At 43.2% G+C, this 22,015-nt stretch overlaps 1 protein-coding gene across 1 annotated transcript in view; it reads right to left on the bottom strand.

Annotated features, from left to right (window-relative positions):
* Positions 1 to 22,015, bottom strand: part of hcn4l (hyperpolarization activated cyclic nucleotide-gated potassium channel 4l) — a gene marked incomplete at its 3' end in the record, with an annotated part of 38,396 nt that overhangs the window by 5,447 nt on the left and 10,934 nt on the right. The window contains exons 2-6 of the mRNA XM_079809242.1: positions 11,348 to 11,771; positions 8,794 to 8,955; positions 5,798 to 6,016; positions 1,213 to 1,359; positions 863 to 1,103 (exon numbers count right to left, since the gene is read on the bottom strand). Of these exons, the coding sequence (XP_079665368.1) occupies positions 863 to 1,103; positions 1,213 to 1,359; positions 5,798 to 6,016; positions 8,794 to 8,955; positions 11,348 to 11,771 (1,193 nt within the window). The remainder of the gene's footprint in view (positions 1 to 862; positions 1,104 to 1,212; positions 1,360 to 5,797; positions 6,017 to 8,793; positions 8,956 to 11,347; positions 11,772 to 22,015) is intronic.

The raw sequence follows: 22,015 nt of genomic DNA, 5'->3' as shown, positions 1-22,015 counted from the left end.
GTTTTTTTGGGAAAATATGATGACATTTTTTTTTCTTGACTAAATCTGCAGCTCACTGATAGCACAAACTACTTAGTTGTGATCCCAGAATCACACAGGAGACAGTAATAGAGTTTATAATGGCACAGAATGCCAGAAATGAGGCTAGCTTGCATTCGGAGAGCAGGTGGCGTATAATTTATTTCAAAATATTTGCATCAACTTCATTTTCCTCAGAAAATAGAGAATGTTGATTTGTTTGTTAGACTCACCATTTGCATAGGTAAATTTTAATGTGAATAAATAGTTTTTTGTAAGTTTTGCCATTTCGAAAGGCTTTTAATAATGGACATTGGACAACATATAAAATGATACCTTCAAAAAACCCAAGATTAAAAACATAAAATGTACAATGTACTTTTAAATCTATGTGGATTCATACAATGGTAATTGTAATGAGAAAAAAAATGCCTGTCTCTGTCTATGATGACAAAGCTCAACTCAAACGGTTATCTTCCCCGCCTTCCTCAATCTTGTGAGGGAAATTAATTTCATGAATGGTTAACTTATGCTGGGTGAGGAATTTCCCCAGGCTCCAAAAGCGTGGCCATTCAATGAGTTGGTTCCCTTGGAGAACCAGCCGATAACACTGAAGTACACAGTGGTACCAGCCTGAACATTAAGCACATAAAGCCTCTCTAATAAAAACACAAACTTATTTGCTGCAACTTAAATGCCAATCCATCAACATTAGTTTCTAAGAAAATCCATACCAAGTGATATTTCAAAACTATTATCATATAAATAGTAAGAAACATGTAAAGGTTGCATCAAACCATCCAATCAGGTCACAAACATCTCGCCGATATCAGTGTTCTCTTACCTCCAAAATAAGACCCGTCCGAGATCTTTGTCTCTTTGCTGCCCTTCGTCAGGACAGTTAGTACACCGTGTTGGATGAAATACATCTTCTTCCCGATGGTCCCCTCTCTGATAATGTAATCTCCTGGCTGGAACACCTCGAAACGTAACTTTGTTAGCATGGAGGTCACAAAGTTGGGATCTGCGTTGGCAAACAACGGCATGGTGGCCACAAGCTTTCGACAGTTAAAACTGATGATTTCCTGTAAACAAAAAATGATTGATAACAAAATAAGTGGATATACTGTTCAATACTGGAATACAAGCTATGCAATGAAAGTATACGCTAAGTGTCTTGTATTTACTACTAACCTCTCTGAGCGGCTCGTTTAGTTCTCCCAGAATGCTCTCCTCGTCAAACATCTTGCCCTGATAGCGATGCTCATAGTAATCGTGGATCCTCTGCCGCATGTCTGCAGGAAGTTTGTGGAAGGACATGTATTGCTCCACCTGTTTGTACTGCACAAATGACACACATTATATTTATCAACCTGAATATTACATAATTATTTACATGTTTAGCAAACAAAAGTCAAAAATCTTAAAGAAATGTAGATGCGATATGAGATAATTTGAAACCATTCTTTAAGGGCAAAAGTGGGATCAAATATGAAACCAAATAACATCAACAAGGCAAGACAAGAGAAAAAAAATACATTTAAAAAAGGATCTTATTTCAATCTTAGGATTGTTTCCGAATCAAAGAAATTCTATTAGCATTCCTTTACCATGTAGTTTCTAGCGATTGATATGGGAACATTGTTTGGCATAAAAAACAAAACACACAGCAAAGCAAAACAGAACACAACGCAGCAAAGCAAAAAACACAAAGCAAAACAAAAAAACACAAAGCAACATAAAAGCAAAACAAAAATACACAAAGCAAAACTAAACAAAAAGCAATGTAAAACAAAACAAAACAAAACAAAACAAAACAGAGTAAAACGAAAACACAAAGCAAAACAAAAAAGCAAAACAGAACAAAACATACAGCAAAGCCAAGCAAAAAACACAAAGCAAAACAAAAAATGCACAAAGCAAAACAAAAAGCAATGTAAAACAAAACAAAAACACAAAGCAAAAGGAAAACAAAACAAAACAAAAAGCAATGTAAAACAAAACAAAAACGCAAAACAAAAAAAGCTAAACAGAAAACATACAGCAAAGCCAAACAAAGCAAAGCAAAAACCACAAAGCAAAACAAAACAAAAAATACACAAATCAAAGCAAAATAAAGCAAAACAAAACAGAGTAAAACAAAACAAAAAACACAGAGCAAAATAAAAGCACAACAAAATACACAAAGCAAAACAAAAACAATAAACACAAAGAAAAACAAAAAGCAATGAAAAAACACAAAGCAAAACAAAAACAATAAACACAAAGGAAAACCAAAACAATAAACACAAAGGAAAACCAAAACATCGTTATCACTTACAAAAATTATGGCACTTTTTTATGGCACCATTGTAAAATCATAATTCTTTGCATATGAACTATAGTAGTATGCATATGGTAATGTCAAGGTACTATTATATTACCATCTGACACCATCACTTTACTATGATACTGCCATTTCTTTTTTTTAAAGATCACATTCCAATATTTTGTACTTCTTTTGTAGCTCATATTGATCAATCTAAGTCTCGTCATGTATGATTTTATGATTTGGTGTAAAGAGACTTTAAACACTCTTTAGACCCTAAGGTGTTGTCCCTAACTACACTGTTACTGATAAATAAATATTGACTAAATGTCTTGCGAAACAATAGCTTGGTCAGTGTAACTGTCCGGCTCCATATTTACGGCAGTCGCCCCAGGCTTCATTTGCAAAGCTAGGCAGTATTTTCACATCAGCGGCCATCTCCTCATTTATCATTGTCTTTCTGTTTGTCTCTCTCTCTCTCTCTCTCTCTCTCCATGCCTGTCTCTTTGACTTCAAGGAAAGGACGTACAGTATTGATAGGGTTTATTTTACCCACGATCCCCTTGTACTGTCTCTTTGTTATTTCATTGGTGTCTCCGAAACCGGCAGAGAGCGTCTGCAGCACTGCGGCTCGCCGGCGTTACGCCGCACGACTCTGCCTCTGCTGTCCTTTCTAATAAACTTTGTTCTGTCACTAGCCATTTTGCTTTCTTTCTCCCGCTTACATGAACTCCTGTCTCGGCTGTCGACGGTAGCCGGTTCCAATGTGCCCTTCACCACATGCTAATGTTCCTGCCATGTCAGCTGTGAACATCTCACCAGCGCAGACACACTTGGTCTCTCCGAGTGGCTCTTCTATTATCATATTCAAGGGCAGGGGACAAAGCCAGCAGGATAAGTTCAAACAACAGGAAATAATGTCACGAAATACAGTTAGGTTCCAACTGCGGAGACCGGCGAGGGTGTGAAGTCTCTCGCCGAAATGCCAGCGTAAGGCAAGCATGACTCATGGTGTCGGGGAAAAAAAAGTGTGTCATTGGAATTTGTCCTTTTTCTGGAAACGGATGCTGGTAATCGCATCGACACCGAGGAGAGATATCCAGTCGGAGTGTGGAAGCCCAAATACAGCAGGTAATGAAATCGGCAGCTAAGTTAACAGGACAAATTGACAACTTCAGACATTTTTATCCCCGTTGAACTCTCCCTAACCTAATCTTCCTCTCTCTCCCGGTCTCTCACTTCTGGTTGTGTTTATGCAGAGCTTCAAAACCCTTTCAAACAGATGTGGAGAGGAACTCTAAATTATGTACTGTGAAACCATAATCAAAACCGTTGGCCTTCATGCGTTGGGCTTTCGAGAAAACAAAACAAAAGAGCGAACCGCATCCTTTCCAGAAGGAAACTGCACATCAATACAGGCTCCTGTATCAACAATGCAAGTTGCCACGACAACTGCAGTCGGGCTGAATTGACTTGAATCTTTTAACACAGCAGAGGTCAAAGCACTTGTATTTTCTTCTCATAGAAAATGACAACTGTTCAATTACCACTCCAGCACACTTACAGACACGATAAAACTGTGTATTGATCACCGCAGAGGTCAGAAACCTCCACGACTCGCGAACCCCATTTCGAGTGCCGCTCAAAACTCACGAACCCTCGTCGTTTTCCATTTTTCTCTCCAGTCATTTTCAACCCTGGTTTTTCTATTTTTAAACAGGACTTCAAAGGCATTCTCAGAGTGAGGAAATTTTGTCTGCTGGGAAACCTTTACAATCCTCAAAAAAGTGGGAAATGGCAGCTGCCTACCCTCATTAAAAGGATCTTTGCCTTAATTGCTGGCTTTCCAATGAATATTATATTTGTGGAGGTTTTCCATCAGTATATATTATCCACAACTATAAAACGAATACAAGAGACAGTTGTAACGTTCCTTCATAACTCATGAAATGCTAACCCCCATCATTTGGTATAAGAAATAGTTGTTTATGCCAAAAATAAATGCTCCATCCACAGTGTTAGTAGTTTTTCAAGTAACTAGTAAAGTAGCTTATTACTTTTAAAATGACAACAAAATATCTGAGTTACTTTTTCAAATAAGTAACGTGTCATGTAATCTGATTACTTTTTTCAAGTAACTAGTAAAATAGCTCATTACTTTTAAAATGACAACAAAATATCTGAGTTACTTTTTCAAATAAGTAACGTGTTATGTAATCTGATTACTTTTTTCAAGTAACTAGTAAAATAGCTCATTACTTTTAAAATGACAACAAAATATCGGAGTTACTTTTTCAAATAAGTAACGTGTTATGTAATCTGATTACTTTTTTCAAGTAACTAGTAAAGTAACGCATTACTTTTAAAATGAAAACAACATATCTGAGTTACTTTATCTAATAAGTAACGTGAGTTATGTAATCTGATTACTTTTTTAAAGTAACTCGTAAAGTAACGCATTACTTTTAAAATGACAACAACATATCTGAGTTACTTTATCTAATAAGTAACCTGAGTTATGTAATCTGATTACTTTTTTAAAGTAACTTGTAAAGTAACGCATCACTTTTAAATGACAGCAAAATATCTGAGTTACTTTTTCAAATAAGTAACGTGAGTTATGTAATCTGATTACTTTTTTAAAGTAACTCGTAAAGTAACGCATTACTTTTAAAATGACAACAACATATCTGAGTTACTTTATCTAATAAGTAACCTGAGTTATGTAATCTGATTACTTTTTTAAAGTAACTTGTAAAGTAACGCATCACTTTTAAATGACAGCAAAATATCTGAGTTACTTTTTCAAATAAGTAACGTGAGTTATGTAATCTGATTACTTTTTTAAAGTAACTCGTAAAGTAACGCATTACTTTTAAAATGACAGCAAAGGTCCTTCCGGAAAGGTCCATGAGTCCGGACTAACTCCGGTCGCCCGAAGGGCACAGCATTATATGTCCGCGTTCTGCCAACGAGGCTATCTTCACCAACACATTTTATTATATTTTTAAGCAAAGATTCCAGATATATTCATAAATTAAATTGTTTTAATTCAGTCGTACAATTTTTATTTCATAACTAAGAAACTAGTAATTGTAAATACTGTTACAATGGTCCTCAACTTGATAAAATGCTAATGCAGCAAATAAAACGATTTTATTAACAAACAAATAAAAATCTATATGAACTGGGTTCCAAGGGCATTCAAATTTCAGACATCCAAACTAGACATCCACATTTTTTTTACAAAGTGAAAACAGACTTTACTGAGAATATGCGGAGTGTGTCATCATTAGCTTATTTATGAGCAAGTAAATGTAGTGTTACAGTTGCCCCAAGCTCCCCTACATTAAATTATTCTGTAACAAATAAAGGAAAATTTTAAATAATTTTACATCACAATTCATCATAATATTCACACTTTAGCATCTCGGGGCAACTGATTTCACCACCTCCTTTTTTTCTACTAACCTTCTCCTGGTACTGCCTGCGTGAGGAGTCCAGTGATTGAATGAGGGCGGTGGCGTGGCCCACAAACATGGCATAGCAGGTTGCGCCCACGATCATGCTGAGGATGGTCAGCCACACATCCGTCATGCCCACAGGAGGGTACATGCCATACCCGATACACAGCATGTGGCTCATGGCCTTAAACAAGGCATAAGAGTACTGCTGACCCCATGTGTCATTCTGTGAGGAAAGAGAGAGCGGGAAAGATGGACAGAGACAGAGAGCGGGAAAGAGATAAAGAGAAAAAAGAACCCAAATTAAAGCATGAATATAATTATAAGCTTGAAAGACATCAATTGTAATAGAGAGCAAAAGAAATATAGGAGACGGTGAAAGAGGGACAAAACGTGTCGTGAAGGGACAAAGGTAGGAACCAATGAGAGGGAGAGGACAGAAAATAGCATTGAGAATGACAGAATGTGAGAGAAAAAGCGTGAGAGAGTGTTAGACTGGAAAAAAAGTGACAGTGTTTCTATATATTTCTGACAGGACTCAAAAGGAGCCGGAGTAAAGGCCAGAGAGAGGGAGTGAGAGAAATATCACGTCCTTTAGCAGAAGGGTCATTGCAAACGCTGCACGCACTTTCTTGATATCAGAAGATGGAGGAAAGCAGAAGGTACTGTTTTGCAAATGAAGCATAGTCACAGACAGTATTCGTCTTTTCAGGTCTGGCACTTTTGGGCCAAATACTTATCATGCAGGTCCAGGAAATGATGCAGCTGGCCTAATTTCAGTCAAAAACATTACTTTTATAAATATTATTATTATTCAATATGCAAGCCGGTTCCAGCCTGCCTCAGAGTAAAAAATGAAAAAGTAATTACGACTTGATACACTGTTTGTCATAATTGCGACTTTATTTCTTGTAATTTTGACCTGGTTTGTCATAATAGTTACGTTATATCTTACAATGTGCACTGTAAAAAAAAAAAAAATACTTAAAAAAGTGTGCTACCTTAACAATTTTTATTTAGTTAACTCAAATATCTAACTTTTAACTTAGTACAACTTCACATTTCAAGTTGACTAAACTTAAAATTAAGGCAGCACAAACACTTTAAGTTGAAACAATTATTTATTTTACAGTGTTGCTTTATATCTCACAATTTGACTTTTTTCGTAATTGCAATTTTTATTTCTCATACTTATGACTATTTCTTATAATTGCAACATCATTTCCCATAATCGCAGCATTTCTTATAATTGTGACTATTGCTTCTCGCAATTTCACCTTCATATTTCACAATGTGGCTATATATCATGAAAAATTGCTACAATTTATTTAAATGTATGACTCCATTTAATACAATTCCAACTTTGTTTCTTGTAATTGCGACTTCATATTCACAATGCGGCTTTATATTGTCAAATCTGACTTTTTATCTCATAAATGCCACTTTATTTCACATAATGTGGCATTTTATCTCCCAATTGTGCCTCTGCACATAGCAATTGCAACTTTGTTTTGCAATAATGTGACACAAATTTCACAATCTTTATATCTCAAAATATTACCTTTTCTTTTAAATGTGACTTTATATACCCATTGTGACTCTATTTCTCAATGTGACTACTTATCTTGCAATTTACTTTTTTCTCATAATTGCAACTTTGTTTCCCATATAGTGGCTTTACATTGTAAAATCTGTCTTTTCGTCTCATAATTGCCACTTAATATCTCATAATGTGTCTTTTATCTTGCAAATTTATATCTCCCAATTGTGACATTGCATTTAGCAATTGCAACTAGTTTTTGTTTATAATTGTAACTATATCTCTTTCACAATATTACTTTATATCTCTGAATTGCCATTTTTTTTTTTTTTAAATTGTGACTTTATATCACCCAATTCACCCTTCACCGTGAGTTTGGTTGACAGGCGATCTGACCAATCATATCGCCGAATCTGCCGGTTTGTCTGACAAAGCAGTCAGGAGAGTTAGTAGATTAACAACGGTAGACTTGAACTTGAAAAACGCTGTTTACTGACGTCTTTCCGCGATTGAAACAACATTTCTTTTAGTGTTCATTCATGTTAATTTGATGCTTATCAATTAACTAGAAGGAAGAGATGATCAGTTCACAAGCAGCCTTAACTGAGGCGCTACAGCGATCACGACACATTAAAGAGACACAAAACCCCATTTGTGGTTTATATTTCTTAAAAAAAGACAACATTTTAAAGTTGAGACTTTGTTTCATATCAAAATAACTTGCTCTCTCCTGTCTGTCGGCGTGTTGTTAGTATCCTCTTTGCTCCGCAATGTATTTTCTCTACGTGAGAACATGTGTATGTGATGTGAGAGGCCCATGGCTCGTCGGACATAGCAACAGTAACTAAAGGGGACGGGTCTTTGCGAACAGTCAATTGTGACTCTATATTTCACAATGTGACTTCTTATCCTGTAATTTTGACTTTTGTTTCTCGTAATTGCAAATTTCACAATGTGGCTGTACACAGAGAAATCTGACTTTTCATCTCATAATTACCACTTTATTTCAATAGCATACACAAATTAGCCGTAGCAAATCTATACAGGTGGAGCTGGGGAAGTGGAGGGTTTCTGAAAGCGCAATGCAAACTGCTACAGCAAACGCTGACCAAGTTAAAAGTTGAGCGGCGAGCTCATTGGCTACTGATATAGCAGTCAATCAGCTGTACCCTATAGAGTATGATGTGATTGTAAGCAGATTGAGTTAAGGACCTATCAGCTAGTGCCATCTAGAGTTTCATTACATTGTATTTCTCAGTGTAAACTTACAATTACCCTTTTATTTGAGGCAGAAACAGCCAAAATGTAACATCCAGGTCATTTGTTCTGTTTTCCAGCAGTTATTTAAATAGAGGTGTTCTATTCTGCTGCATTTATTTTGTCAGTTTTTATTCAGAATGTGGATATTGAAATGAATAAACTTATGCCCACGGAGAAACAAACAATCAACCCTTCGCACTTACCACCATTTTGTTTTTGGCCACCCAGCAGTCCGAAGGGAAATCCTGCAGCATGGGCACCAAGAACTGCAAGCATCCGTCCCAGTGGCACAGCAACAACATCATTCCAATGAGATTCACAATGCGCACCATGGCACTAGCCAGGTCATAGGTCATGTGAAAAATCTAAAGGAAAAAGAGGTCAGAGATGTGCGACCATGATGGCAGAACTAGAATATGCCGCATTGGGTCACAATTAAGATTTAATCCTCACTCAGTTCTAGGCCACATTGTCCTTAAGCTGGTTTTTAGTAGCAAAACGCTTGGCTTGTGGAGTATTACATAAGGTACTGTGTCTCTTCTGCTAATGTCACTAATAGTTCCTAGGAGATCAGTGGGAGGCCAAATGAGAGGCTGATGTTACCCACAATCCATAACGGCACCGATGCACCACCCCCCAGTGGACAAAAAGGCGGCGTTCCCAAATAGAAGTAATTAAAGTACAAAATCAAATAGATTTCCTTTAACTCGCAAGGTTGAGGGCCGATAGGGTTGTGCGATCGAAGCAATTAAAGGGTCATGGTGCACGCTTTTAACTTTGCCATGGACAAACAATGGTTAGGTTGAGTGACACATTGCTGCCTGCAATTGTGGCTAATTGCAGCTTGATTTAGAAGCAGCTATTCTTTGGCAGAGCTAAAATTAAATCCACGTGATGGCAAAACAACCCCTGAGTTTCAGATACGAGAGTGAAGTTAATGTGACTTTCTGTCCATTATTAGTGTTCCTGGATCAACACTTGTTGGTCCTAGAACAACATTTCCATTAGCCATTGTATTAGGTCACTATTAAGGCCAATTCACACCATACAAACAGACGGCAACCAACAGCAACAGATACTTCATTGGGTTTCGTTGGATCAGGGTGTCTGTCAGTGATTCTTTTCGCCAATTGAACATTCTCGGGTCGTGGAATGTCTGAGAAGTGACTGTAATCTGGTGATTGTTCTTGTTGGTCGACATCTGTTGGTGCAGTGTGACATGGCCTTTAGAGGCTTGAACAACACTGTTACCAATCATTTCCCCGTGATTTTAGGGGTAACTTGAAGAATCCATCCAAAACTACATTTCTGCCATAATTTACATGTTGTTCCAAACCTAAAAGTGTCGAAGAGTCTTCCATCCTCACCAAGGCTGTATGTATTTGACCAAAAGACAGTAAAAACAGTAATATTATTAAGATTTAAAATAACGTTTTTCTATTTGAATCTATTGTGAAATGTAATTTATTCCTGTGATGGCAAAACTGATTTTTCAGCAGCCATTACTCCAGTCTTCAGTGTCACATGATCCTTCAGAAATCATTCTAATATATTATCAATGTTATTATCAATATTTTTGTGGAAACCATGATACTGAATTATTTGAAGAATAGAAAGTTCAAAAGAACAGAATTTCTTTGAAATAGAAATCTTTTATACACTGTAAACTCTAACGCTCAAAATAATTAATTGGTTTGAGTAGAGCCAACTCAAATTAAACAAATTAGTTCAAACTAATTAACTTTCATAAGTAGTTAGAACTTCCTTTTCCTTTTGAGCTCTCAAAACTGACACATTTTAAGTAATCTGAATTGTTTCATTGTTTATGAACAAGATTAACGTTAAGTGGGATATTTAGTAGTGTTTAATGTTTTGTTATGCTAGTTTAGAAGAGGTTCTGTTATGTTGTTGTTTTTGTAGGGTTACGAGTGGAGCATGCATGAGCTTAGCTTGAGAACAGATATATGCTAAATGTTTTCTATTGCTGTCCTCATTCAGCAAGTGCTATGCTATGCTAATGCTACAAAAGCATTGTATAAAGGTAGCATTTATTGAATTAGCTAGTTAAAGCTAGTCAAGTTTCCACTACTACAAATGTGAGATTACATGATATTTTTAACTTAAATGTATGAATTAGCTCACTCAAATATTTCAAGTTCAGAGCAATTAAAATGTATGGTTAAAATAAAAATCTACAATTCTGCTTACTTAAACTTTACATTTCTTACCTAATAAAATTTGAGGCAATTCAGATTGCCTCAATTTTTTTGAGTTTTGCCAACTTATTTTGGGTTTACAGTGTAACATTAAAAATGTTTTTACTGTTACTTGATCAATTTAATGAGTTTATGCTGAAGTGTTAATTTCTTGCAAGGAAAAAATCCTACTGACCCTAAACTTTGGAACAGTGGTGTATAAAGCAGTATTTTTGGTACGTCTATGATACTTTTATATTTGTTTGTAATTTATGACTTTAGAACAACATGACGGTGAGTAAATGATGGCAGAATTTTAATTTCAAGTCAACACATTTCTTTAATGGTATGCATTATGGTTACAGTTGTGTTTAGGGTATGAGTATATTCATATGACAGAAATATTGCTTTAGGACCACCAAAAGAAACCACAGCCAGCACCATTATTAGTACGGGAATATCAAATAAGCTTCATATCACATTTCATTTACAAGCCACAAGAAAAGGTGTTTATTCGCGATAGACATGTTACAATCGAACCGTCTACACTGGTGCGTCTTACCTCCTCCCATTGGTGGATGTATCTAATGAGTCTGGACAATCTCAGTAGCCGAAGCAGGCTGAGAATTTTAGTGAAACGCACAATCCTCAACGCTCGTGCCGTCTTGTAGAAGTCTGAGTCGATTCGTGTCTCCACAATGAGGAAGATGTAATCCACAGGGATGGAAGAGATGAAATCCACAGCGAACCAGCTCCGAAGGTACTTCACCTTGATCTGCTGAGGGTCCAGGATGATTTCCGTGCTGTCTTCCTTTACGATCCCGGTGCGGAAGTTCAGCACCAGGTCAACCAGGAAGAATGTGTCAGAGACCACGTTAAAGACTATCCAGGCGGGGGTGTGTTCATCTTTAAAGAAGGTGATGCCTACGGGGATGATGATCAAGTTGCCCACCATCAAGAGGAGCATGATCAGGTCCCAGTAGAACCTGGAGGACATGAAATAGACAAAAAAGTTTTGTTTATTTAATGCCTTAATAACAGAAGAGTCTAAAATTACCATTGGAGCCAATTAAAGATTATATATTATGATTAAGTGCTTATTTTATAACAGTTGTTGAATTCACTTTTACATACAGACCAACATACACAGAAACATTTAAAGGGGACCTATTATGTTCCTTTTTACAAGACGTAAAAGAAGTCTCTGACGTCCCCAGAGTGTGTATGTGAAGTTTCACCTCAAAAACTCCACAGATAATTGTTTTTATAGCATGTTAAAATTCCCACTTTTTGGGGGTGAGCAAGCATTTTTGTGTGTGTCCCTTTAAATGAGGGCTGAACGATTAAAACGTGATTTTTTAACCGCAAAGGCTGCGATTACACTCTGGTCACGTGACACGCGAGAGTAAAGCAGTAAGCTCAGAGGAAGCATCAACTTGGCACGTTACGCCTAAAGGCCTGGCCTAAAGGAAAGAACAGTATGTGTTTAATGGATCTAATATTGTGTTGCTCATACTATTCAAAAGGGGTGAGAGAAAAGATTATCTCTCCAATGATTCTGGATCAATTCTGAGCTTAGATTTTAACTTCATGTGCGCAATGGCACTGCGTGTGTTTTAGAAACACCTGTATTCTGCTTGCTTCCATTTGCTCTCTCACACACGCACCACTCGAACCATAAAATAATATTTCATAACGTTCGGAAAGGTTGAAAATGAATTACAATGACATTCGCAGGCTTCATTGCACAGGATATGCGCTGTGAGAAACGTGCACTTTGCTTGATGTTACGCTTACAGTGTGTGTTCTCGACTGTATTTTCCTTACAAATGCCCTATGAAGGTTGTCTGGCTATCACCAGACCCAGCTCAATCTTTTAAGATTGAACATTGGTCTGGGGAGTCTGCTCTGTATTATCTACTGCACAAGAGGCGTGATCAACAGGCATAGTTCAAATGACTCTGTACGCAATTGGATAGTCCTTCAACCAATCAGACCAATGATCCATCACTTCTCTATCCGTCATCGTGTTAAACCCGCCAATAGCACGCCAGGTGAATAAGCCAGTTTGTGATTGGTCCCCGCAAATTTGTAACGGAAGCAGGATAGAGAAATGTACCGGTTTCCAGCCTGAGCTGCAGGGTGAAATCAAATCACCGGCAGATCGGGCTGGGTTTACCCAATCTACTACGAAGGGCTTAATTTGTCGTTTCGAATGCAGTGTGCTTACTTATATATTAAAAATAGGAAACTCTATTTTTTTTAAGGCTTTGTGAAGATTGCTCACGCATGCGGCTGTGCGTGTCTCAAAATGCTTTTATGTCGAAAATGTTATGTAAACAGGGTCAGTAAAGTCTTATGGAATTAAACAGACCGGACAAACCACATCTTATATTTCAAAAGAGATCTGTGTGTTAGTGTGAATGCAGATCTATAATGTCATCATTAATAATCAAGCAACAGTAAAGCTGAGAAAGAAAAAAAATCACTCACAGCTCTTGAATGGAAAACTTTCAGATACTCTTAAATACTGAAAGCACTTTTTGTTCATTGCTTGTAATATTTATTTATTACTTGTAATAGTCTTTTGTTTCTCTTTATTATTTACTAGCTTTTATGTTTTGAAACTATATTAGTTTATTTAAAATTCTTAACATGCAATTGTTTTAATAAAATGTTTTAATGTGTAATTATTTAAAACAATATGTATAATTACAAACACACACACACACATGCATATATATATATATATAAAAGAAGATTTTTAAGTTATATTAATAAGATTAATTAATAAGAAAAAAGTTAAAGAATTGTTTTGGAATCTGGCGTAGTTTACGCAAACGCCAGAAGTGCTCTCGTGCTCGTATACGTCACTCATTGTTTACTGTATATGAGCGCGAGAGCACTTCTGGCGTTTGCGTAAACTACGCCAGATCGTGTAGAGACCTCACACACAGGAAGTGATGTCTCTACACTAGATCGTGTACATTGACCTTCCTTTCCGGAAGTGCTGCGCTTTCAGGGCTGTTGGACATGGTGTTGTATTTGAGGTAAAAAATGATATAAATACTGTTCGGTTTATCGCACAAACCGATCGTTTTGTGTCTTAAGACATTAATGTGTCGTCACGAGCCGCATGGATTAATTTGAAGTCTGTGCATGTTTTTTTTACCCTAATAGATTTAGACACCATTGACATCCATTATATGACTGACACACAGCAACGGTTGAAGTTAAAAATCTCCATTTGGGTTCTACTGAAGAAACAAAGACACCTACACCTTGGATGGCCTGGGGGTAAGCAGATAAATGTCAAATTTTAATTTTTGGGTGAACTATCCCTTTAACATGAAAATCACTCGCTCCTGACGCTCTATTCGCGTTTTGTGTGAACCAAGCGGCAACCTCCCGCAGTTCCCTTTCGTTCAGTCACTACGACGTACGTTAGTGACTAACGAATGGGGGTTTCGCTTAGAAGCCAATCATCTTCATCGTATTCAACAGCGCCCAATGGCAGTGCCAATGCCATGGGCATGCGGAATTTGCATGCGTAACTCCGCCCCACCTCGTGGGTATATAAGGAAGTACGCTGCGAACATCGCATTATGTTTCTGCTTTGGAGCCAAGAGGATCTCTTCACTCCTACAAGCCTGATCTGAGTCATCGACAGCTTTCGAGACGAGCAGCTTTCCAGAGGCGTTGGTGTTACGGCGCGTTCCAGTGATCATCATACTGCCTGCCTGCTGATCTGCGCAGTGGTCCGCTAGACAGCTGGTGTGTGGTCCCTGGGCGCTTCGGCGTTCTCTGCGAGGCTTCCTCTCATAAAAGAGCTTACACGTGACGCGTCCTTTTCAGGATGTCTCGTCCGTGTACTTCTGGGTGTGGTCGGTTGCTTTCCTCTTCTGATGGGCACGAACACTGTCTGATATGTTTGGGCTTTCAGCATGCTCAGACAGCGTTCGCGGATGAGTCATGTTCTCACTGCGGGAACATGACCATCGCAATGTTGCGGTCAAGACTCCATGACCTTCGTACTGAAGTGAGAGTCCCCTCTACCACACCCCGATCTACTGAGTCCCAGAGGCCCAGTACTTCGGCTGGTGGTCAGGGTGACTTGACGGTTACGGTGTGGAACAAAGCCCCGACGCTCATGCCTCGGGCCACACCCCCGTCTTGCACATTGCAACCCGCGAGTGTTCAGATGCAGATCGCGGGGCCGGCTCCGGCCCCCCCGCGCATCTCATTTGGCGCTCCAGAGGAGGATGCGATGTCGATCACCGCATCACAAGGTGGGCTCGAGTCCTCTGGAGATGATGACTCGGCTGTGCTGCCGCCCTCGGGCGTGCCAGCATTGCCCGAGTCAGATCCAGAGCTGACAGCCATGTTGTCTCGGGCAGCCGCGAGTTTAGGGATCGAGTGGAACCCTCCACCCTGTCCCGAACGCTCAAGGCTCGACGATTGGTTTTTGGGGGCTCGCGCTGACACCCGTCAGTCCTTGCCCTCAATACCTTTCTTTCCCGAGCTGCATGAGGAACTCACGCGGTCCTGGAAGTCCCCGTTGTCTTCCCGTGACCGTTCGGTGACTTCCTCCGCCTTCTCCGTCCTCGATGGGGCGGCAGCTAAAGGGTACACTGGGGTCCCTCCAGTTGAACGTTCTGTTGCGATGCAACTGTGTCCTCAGAGCGCTTCAACCTGGCGTGGTGATCCTAAGCACCCCTCCAAAGCCTGTCGATTCACATCAACCTTGGTGTCGAAATCGCACAGAGCCGCGGGGCAGGCTGCCGCTTCGCTGCATGCCATGGCGATCCTCCAGGTCTACCAGGCCAGGATCCTCAAGGACATGCACGAGGGTGGAGTTGATCCGGGGCTCTTAAATGAGCTGCGTGCCGCCACCGACCTCGCTCTCCGGGCGACGAAGGTGACCGCACGCTCCCTGGGTCAAGTGATGTCCACAAATGTGGTCCAGGAGCGTCACCTGTGGCTGAACCTGGCCGATATGCGGGACACCGAGCGAACCCGGTTCCTCGATGCCCCCATATCCCAGGCCGGCCTCTTCGGCGGGGCGGTTGAGGACTTCGCCCAACAGTTCTCAATCGCCCAGAAGCAGACTGAGGCTATTAAGCACGTACTGCCCCGGCGGCCAGCTGCTGCCTCCACCCCGCCGCCGGCGCAGTCAACTCAGTCTGCTCCACGCCGAGGACGCCCTCCTAAGGCTCCCGCCCCTCCCACCCGGTCCAAGCAGCAGCCTTCACCCGGGCCGGGTCGCGGAGGAAGCCGTAGGAAGGCGTCCAAGTCCCCTCAGGCCGCCCCGCGCCCCGCTAAACGCCAGGCCAAGCGGCGCTCCTGAGACGGACGGCTCAGGGATGGGAAATTCTTTCGAGGAGATGGTAGCAGGACCACTCCTTCCCCCGGTGGAGGGCCGGGGGAGAATCCTTTGTTCAGCTGCTGGCCCCCGGGTCAGCAGCACCCTATGTTGGTCAAAGAAAGAATTAACACTCCCATCCCTGAGCCCACAGAGTCCGGTGATGACGGTGCGCGCCACCCACGGGTCCCGCCACTCGCATCCCACTCTGTCGCCAGCCTCCTGGCAGAGCAGACCCCAGTGGAACGCTGGTCCTTCCCTGGTCTCCTCTGTCAGGACGCAGCTGTCAACCGTGCCCCCGCACCGGGACGCCCCACAGCCTCCCATGTCCGGGCCGGTGACGCTGCATCGCTGCAAGCCCACACCGGGTACGTCTGTACACCGTATGACCCCGCTGGTGCAGTTTCTGGATGTCTGGCTTCAGCTTCCAGGGCTGTCCCGCTGGGTCGAGCGGACCGTCAGGCGCGGCTATGCGATTCAGTTCGCACGGGTTCCTCCCTGCTTCCAGGGAGTCCGTTCCACCATGATCGGGGCCAACGCCCCCGTCATGCGAGCGGAGATTGCCACCCTACTGGCGAAGGGTGCGATCGAACCTGTCCCTCCAGCCGAGATGAATTGCGGGTTTTACAGCCCGTACTTCATTGTACCCAAAAAGACCGGTGGGCTACGGCCAATCCTGGACCTGCGCATCCTGAACCGTTACCTTCACCGGTTTCCGTTCAAGATGTTGACAGCGAAACGCCTTTTCGAATGCGTTCGTCCACACGATTGGTTTGCAGCGATCGACCTGAAGGACGCCTACTTCCATGTCTCCATTTTGCCTCGACACAGACCGTTCCTACGGTTTGCTTTCGAGGGGCGGGCATATCAGTACGCAGTTCTACCATTCGGGCTATCTCTGTCCCCTCGCGTCTTTACGAAGATTGCCGAGGCAGCCCTTGCGCCCCTTCGGCAGCACGGGGTCCGCATCCTGAACTACCTCGACGACTGGCTCATACTGGGTCCCTCTCGAGAGCAGGTTTGCGGACACAGAGATCTGGTGCTCCATCACCTAGCCCGTCTGGGCCTTCGGGTCAACTGGGAGAAGAGCAAACTTTGCCCCGCGCAGAGGATCTCTTTTCTCGGTATGGATATCGACTCGGTCGCCATGTGCGCGCAGCTTTCGAGCGAGCGCGCGCAGTCTCTGCTGACTGCCCTTCGACAAGTCGAGGGCCAGAGTGCGGTTCCACTGAAACATTTTCAGAGGCTCCTGGGGCATATGGCATCTGCAGCCGCGGTAACGCCGCTCGGATTGCTTCATATGAGACCGCTTCAGCACTGGCTACGCGATCGAGTCCCGAGATGGGCATGGCGGTCTGGCACGCTCCGGGTACTAGTGACTCGGGCCTGCTTACAGACACTCACCCCGTGGTCGAACCTCAAGTTTCTACGGACCGGAGTGTCCTTAGAACGAGCTTCCAGGCATGTTGTTGTGACAACAGATGCATCATCCACGGGCTGGGGTGCCATGTGCAATGGACAAGCAGCCGCGGGCTCCTGGACAGGACCCCAGCGCCTTCTGCATGTCAATTGCCTCGAGTTACTGGCTGTACGGTTCGCCCTGCACCGCTTCCGAGCGTTGCTGAAGGGTCAACATGTGCTAGTCAGGACAGACAACACGGCCGTAGTAGCGTACATCAACCACCAGGGCGGTCTACGCTCCCACCGTATGTCTCAACTCGCCCGCCATCTCGTTTTGTGGAGTCAGAAGCGCCTGAGGTCCCTTCGTGCTGTCCACATCCCTGGAGACCTGAACTGTGCAGCCGACGAGCTGTCACGGTTTCAGCCTCTCCCCGGAGAGTGGAGACTCCACCCCCAGACGATCCAGCTGATATGGGAACGGTTCGGCGACGCACAGGTAGATCTGTTTGCCTCCCAGGACTCTTCCCATTGCTCCCTGTATTATTCCCTGACCGAGGGCACCCTCGGCACGGATGCACTGGCGCACAGCTGGCCGTCCGGGCTACGCAAGTATGCGTTTCCCCCAGTGAGCCTTCTTGCACGGGTACTGTGCAAGATCAGGGAGGACAAGGAGCAGGTCGTCTTGGTCGCCCCGCTTTGGCACGGCCAGACCTGGTTCCCAGAACTCTTACTCCTTGCGACAGCCCCTCCCTGGCCTATCCCTCTGAGACCAGACCTTCTGACTCAGAGACGGGGCACCTTTTGGCACCCGCGTCCGGCGTTCTGGAAGCTCCACGTGTGGCTTCTGGACGGGACACGGCAGGTTTGAGTAGCCTTCCACCTGCGGTGGTCGCTACCATCACTTCCGCTAGAGCTGAGTCTACACGACGTCTCTACGCGTTGAAGTGGAACCTCTTCGTCACATGGTGCTCTTCCCGCCAAGAAGACCCCTGGAAATGCCCGATCGGGTCCGTGCTATCGTTTCTCCAGGAGGGGGTGGAGCGAAGGCTGTCTCCCTCCACCCTGAAAGTGTACGTGGCCGCAATATCTGCCTACCACGATCTCCTGGGAGACAAAAAGGTAAGTCAGCACGACCTGGTCATCAGGTTCCTGAGGGGAGCGAGGAGACTGAATCCTCCTCGCTCTCCTCTCGTTCCCTCTTGGGACCTCTCAGTAGTCTTAAGTGCTCTGCAGAGGCCTCCCTTTGAGCCTTTGCGGTCGGCCGAGATTAAGTTCTTGTCTATGAAGACGGCTCTGCTGACCGCATTGGCCTCGCTTAAGAGGGTCGGGGACCTGCAAGCATTTTCGGTTGACGAAGCGTGCCTTGAGTTCGGGCCGGCTAACTCTCACGTGATCCTGAGACCCCGGCCCGGATATGTGCCCAAGGTTCCTACCACTCCGTTCCGAGATCAGGTGGTGAACCTGCAAGCGCTGCCTTTGGAGGAGGCAGACCCAGCCTTGGCATTGCTCTGTCCAGTACGCGCTCTCCGCGCCTACGTAGACATGACGCAGTGTTTCAGGACCTCAGACCAGCTCTTTGTCTGTTATGGTGGAGAGCGGAAGGGAAGTGCTCTCTCAAAGCAGAGGTTGTCTCACTGGGTGGTGGACACCATTGTTTTGGCTTACCAGCAGCAAGGTCGACCATGTCCCCTTGGTGTGAGGGCACACTCCACCCGGAGTGTGGCCTCCTCTTGGGCTCTAGCGCATGGCGCCTCGCTAACAGACATCTGCAGAGCTGCAGGCTGGGCGACACCCAACACATTCGCCAGATTCTACAATCTCCGAGTGGAGCCAGTGTCCGACTTTGTACTCGCCCCCCCGAGGGGCCGGTAATGGACCACGCTCAGGTGTCTTCGCTTGCTCGCCATTCCACTCCCATGACTGGATACGTGCAATATTTTCCTCAGGTGAGCTCCCCGAGAGCCCTGAGCTCCTCCAGCACTGTCGACGCCGACATCAGTTCAGTCTGCCCTTTCGAGCCCAGACCCTCATGTCCGGCCAGGTGCTCCGTGTGCATGGTTCCCCTCTGGCGACCCCCACACGAGTATTCCCACCGTAAGCCTCCTCAGTGAGCAGGTGTCTTTCCCTTGGCAAGTCCCTGCCACCCCTAGGGTTAAAAATCCACCTTCGGCTGGTACCCTAGAGATCTTCCATATGCAACCCTCAGCGGGTCATATGTGTATTCTCTAAGTCCTCCCTACGGTAGGCACCTTGGCATTCCCTCACTGGGATATGCTTCCCAGTGTACCTTGGTAATCCTGTGATAAGTGGGAGTCCTAGGGCCTTAAGTGGCGGGATCTCACACTTACGCAGGGCACTGGATGACAGCTGAGTGGCGCTGTTTTACAGGTTCCCCCATTCGTTAGTCACTAACGTACGTCGTAGTGACTGAACGAAAGGGAACGTCCGGTTACGTATGTAACCCTCGTTCCCTGAGGAGGGAACGGAGACGTACGTTTCCTTAGCCACGTCAGCTGTGCTGCCTGGAACGCGAGGAGTTCAGTCTTGGCTCCTGCAGCAGTAACATAATGCGATGTTCGCAGCGTACTTCCTTATATACCCACGAGGTGGGGCGGAGTTACGCATGCAAATTCCGCATGCCCATGGCATTGGCACTGCCATTGGGCGCTGTTGAATACGATGAAGATGATTGGCTTCTAAGCGAAACCCCCATTCGTTAGTCACTAACGTACGTCTCCGTTCCCTCCTCAGGGAACGAGGGTTACATACGTAACCGGACGTTTCTCTTGAAGCCAATACGGAAGTGCCATTTACTGCAATTCATCGACTGGCCGCTAGGGACAGGCTCCAGAAGGGGGCAGAATCTCATTGAGCCCCATGTTAAAATGGCCAACTTTATAGCAGAATAAAGCATGTTTACAGGCTGGTACAAAGGGCGTGGCCACTTCGAGTGACAGGTGGATAGCCATTTATCTGCCGTCTGTTAGTCATCGCGTCACTTAAGCTCCGCCCACGTCCCGCCCATTTTCTGTTATCCCGGAGTGACGCACTGCCAAGATGGCAACGGCCAGCTCGTCGATACTTTGCGCTTCAGAGCGGCTCATCAGAATCCTATGGGTGACGTCACGGACACTACGTCCATATTTTTTTACAGTCTATGGTGTGAACGCAGCATTATGTTCATTGGTACATTCAACAACGGAACATTTGTAATGTTTTTTTGGTATCTCTAGCTGATACAGCATGTAAAACGAAATGGCAGACTCTGTCTATGCTAATTGGGCAGATCGTCACCAGTCGTGGGCGGGGCTTCCCTACTCTTACTTAAGAGTAGGGGAAAATCTGAATCCGCACGTTTGGAGAGATTGTTAATGATTTATGGGGATTATAAAAAAAAAGTATTGGATGGATTTTTACCATTATAGGCTGCCTGTTTACACACACTGTGGACACACATCTGTGTTCAAACTCCTTATAAAAGTGAATTTTGCATAATATGCCCCATTTAAGACCAACTAACAAGCTCACACAGAACTGGGAAGCGTGTAGTTCTGTAGTAGAGATGCACAGATTGACCGGCCAGGGGCCAGAATCAGCCGATTTCCCGCATGATTGGCCCAGACCAGACCAGTGACCAACCGGTCACTCTCACATCTTTCAGATTCTGAACCGGTAACATCAGTGAAGCAATACACACCCGCCTCCTCTCACTCACTCGTCTCATTTTCTCCAGTTAAATAGTGCTTGTATTGTGCATAATTTTAGTCATTCCCACATGTTTCGCGCCAAAAGTGCACACAGCACTGATCTATATAAGTGACGCACACATAAAGCAACCTCTCAAATAACTTCGGGAGTCGCGCAAGTACCAAAATGGCTTACTGCAGTCAAATACATATAAAATTATGTATAACAATATATTGGATCCGTGCAAAAACTCTTAAAGTGACAGCAGCTTAATATTCCTTCTGCTGTCTGTCATGTTAATCAAAGAATAAAAGACAAAGAGAATCATACTTTTTGCATTTGATGGAATAACTTTTTTTTAACTAAATTTGTAAGCATTAATCTTTATTTAATTTTTAAAATGAAGACTATCCAGTGTTATTTTACATTTGATTACTTTAATTTCTGTAGTATTTCTCTTTTTTCTATTGCATTTACTTGTGCTGTTGTTTGCAATTTGTTTATTTGTTCTTATTTTATTACAGACATTTGACTTTTTTATTAAAATAAAACTTTGCATTGAAGAAAAGTTTTTTTTCTTCTTTTTTTGTCAATTATAGTCCTTAGAAAGAAAATCAGAATCTGCAAAAATCTGTACCTGCAGGTCACACTTTGGAAATCGGAATCGGCCAAGAAAATTGCAATAGGTGCATCTCTATTCTGTAGCTAAACTGATGTGTCAGGGAATAATTGATGAGATGCATGCCTTGAAAGCACTGTTAGTGGCTTTGGGTAAATGCA

The sequence above is a fragment of the Gobio gobio genome (genome assembly GCF_949357685.1).
Source record: "Gobio gobio genome assembly, chromosome: 25".
NCBI lineage: Eukaryota > Metazoa > Chordata > Actinopteri > Cypriniformes > Gobionidae > Gobio > Gobio gobio.
The sequence above is the reverse complement of the archived record's forward strand: the minus strand, read 5'-3'. Positions and strand labels throughout refer to the sequence as shown.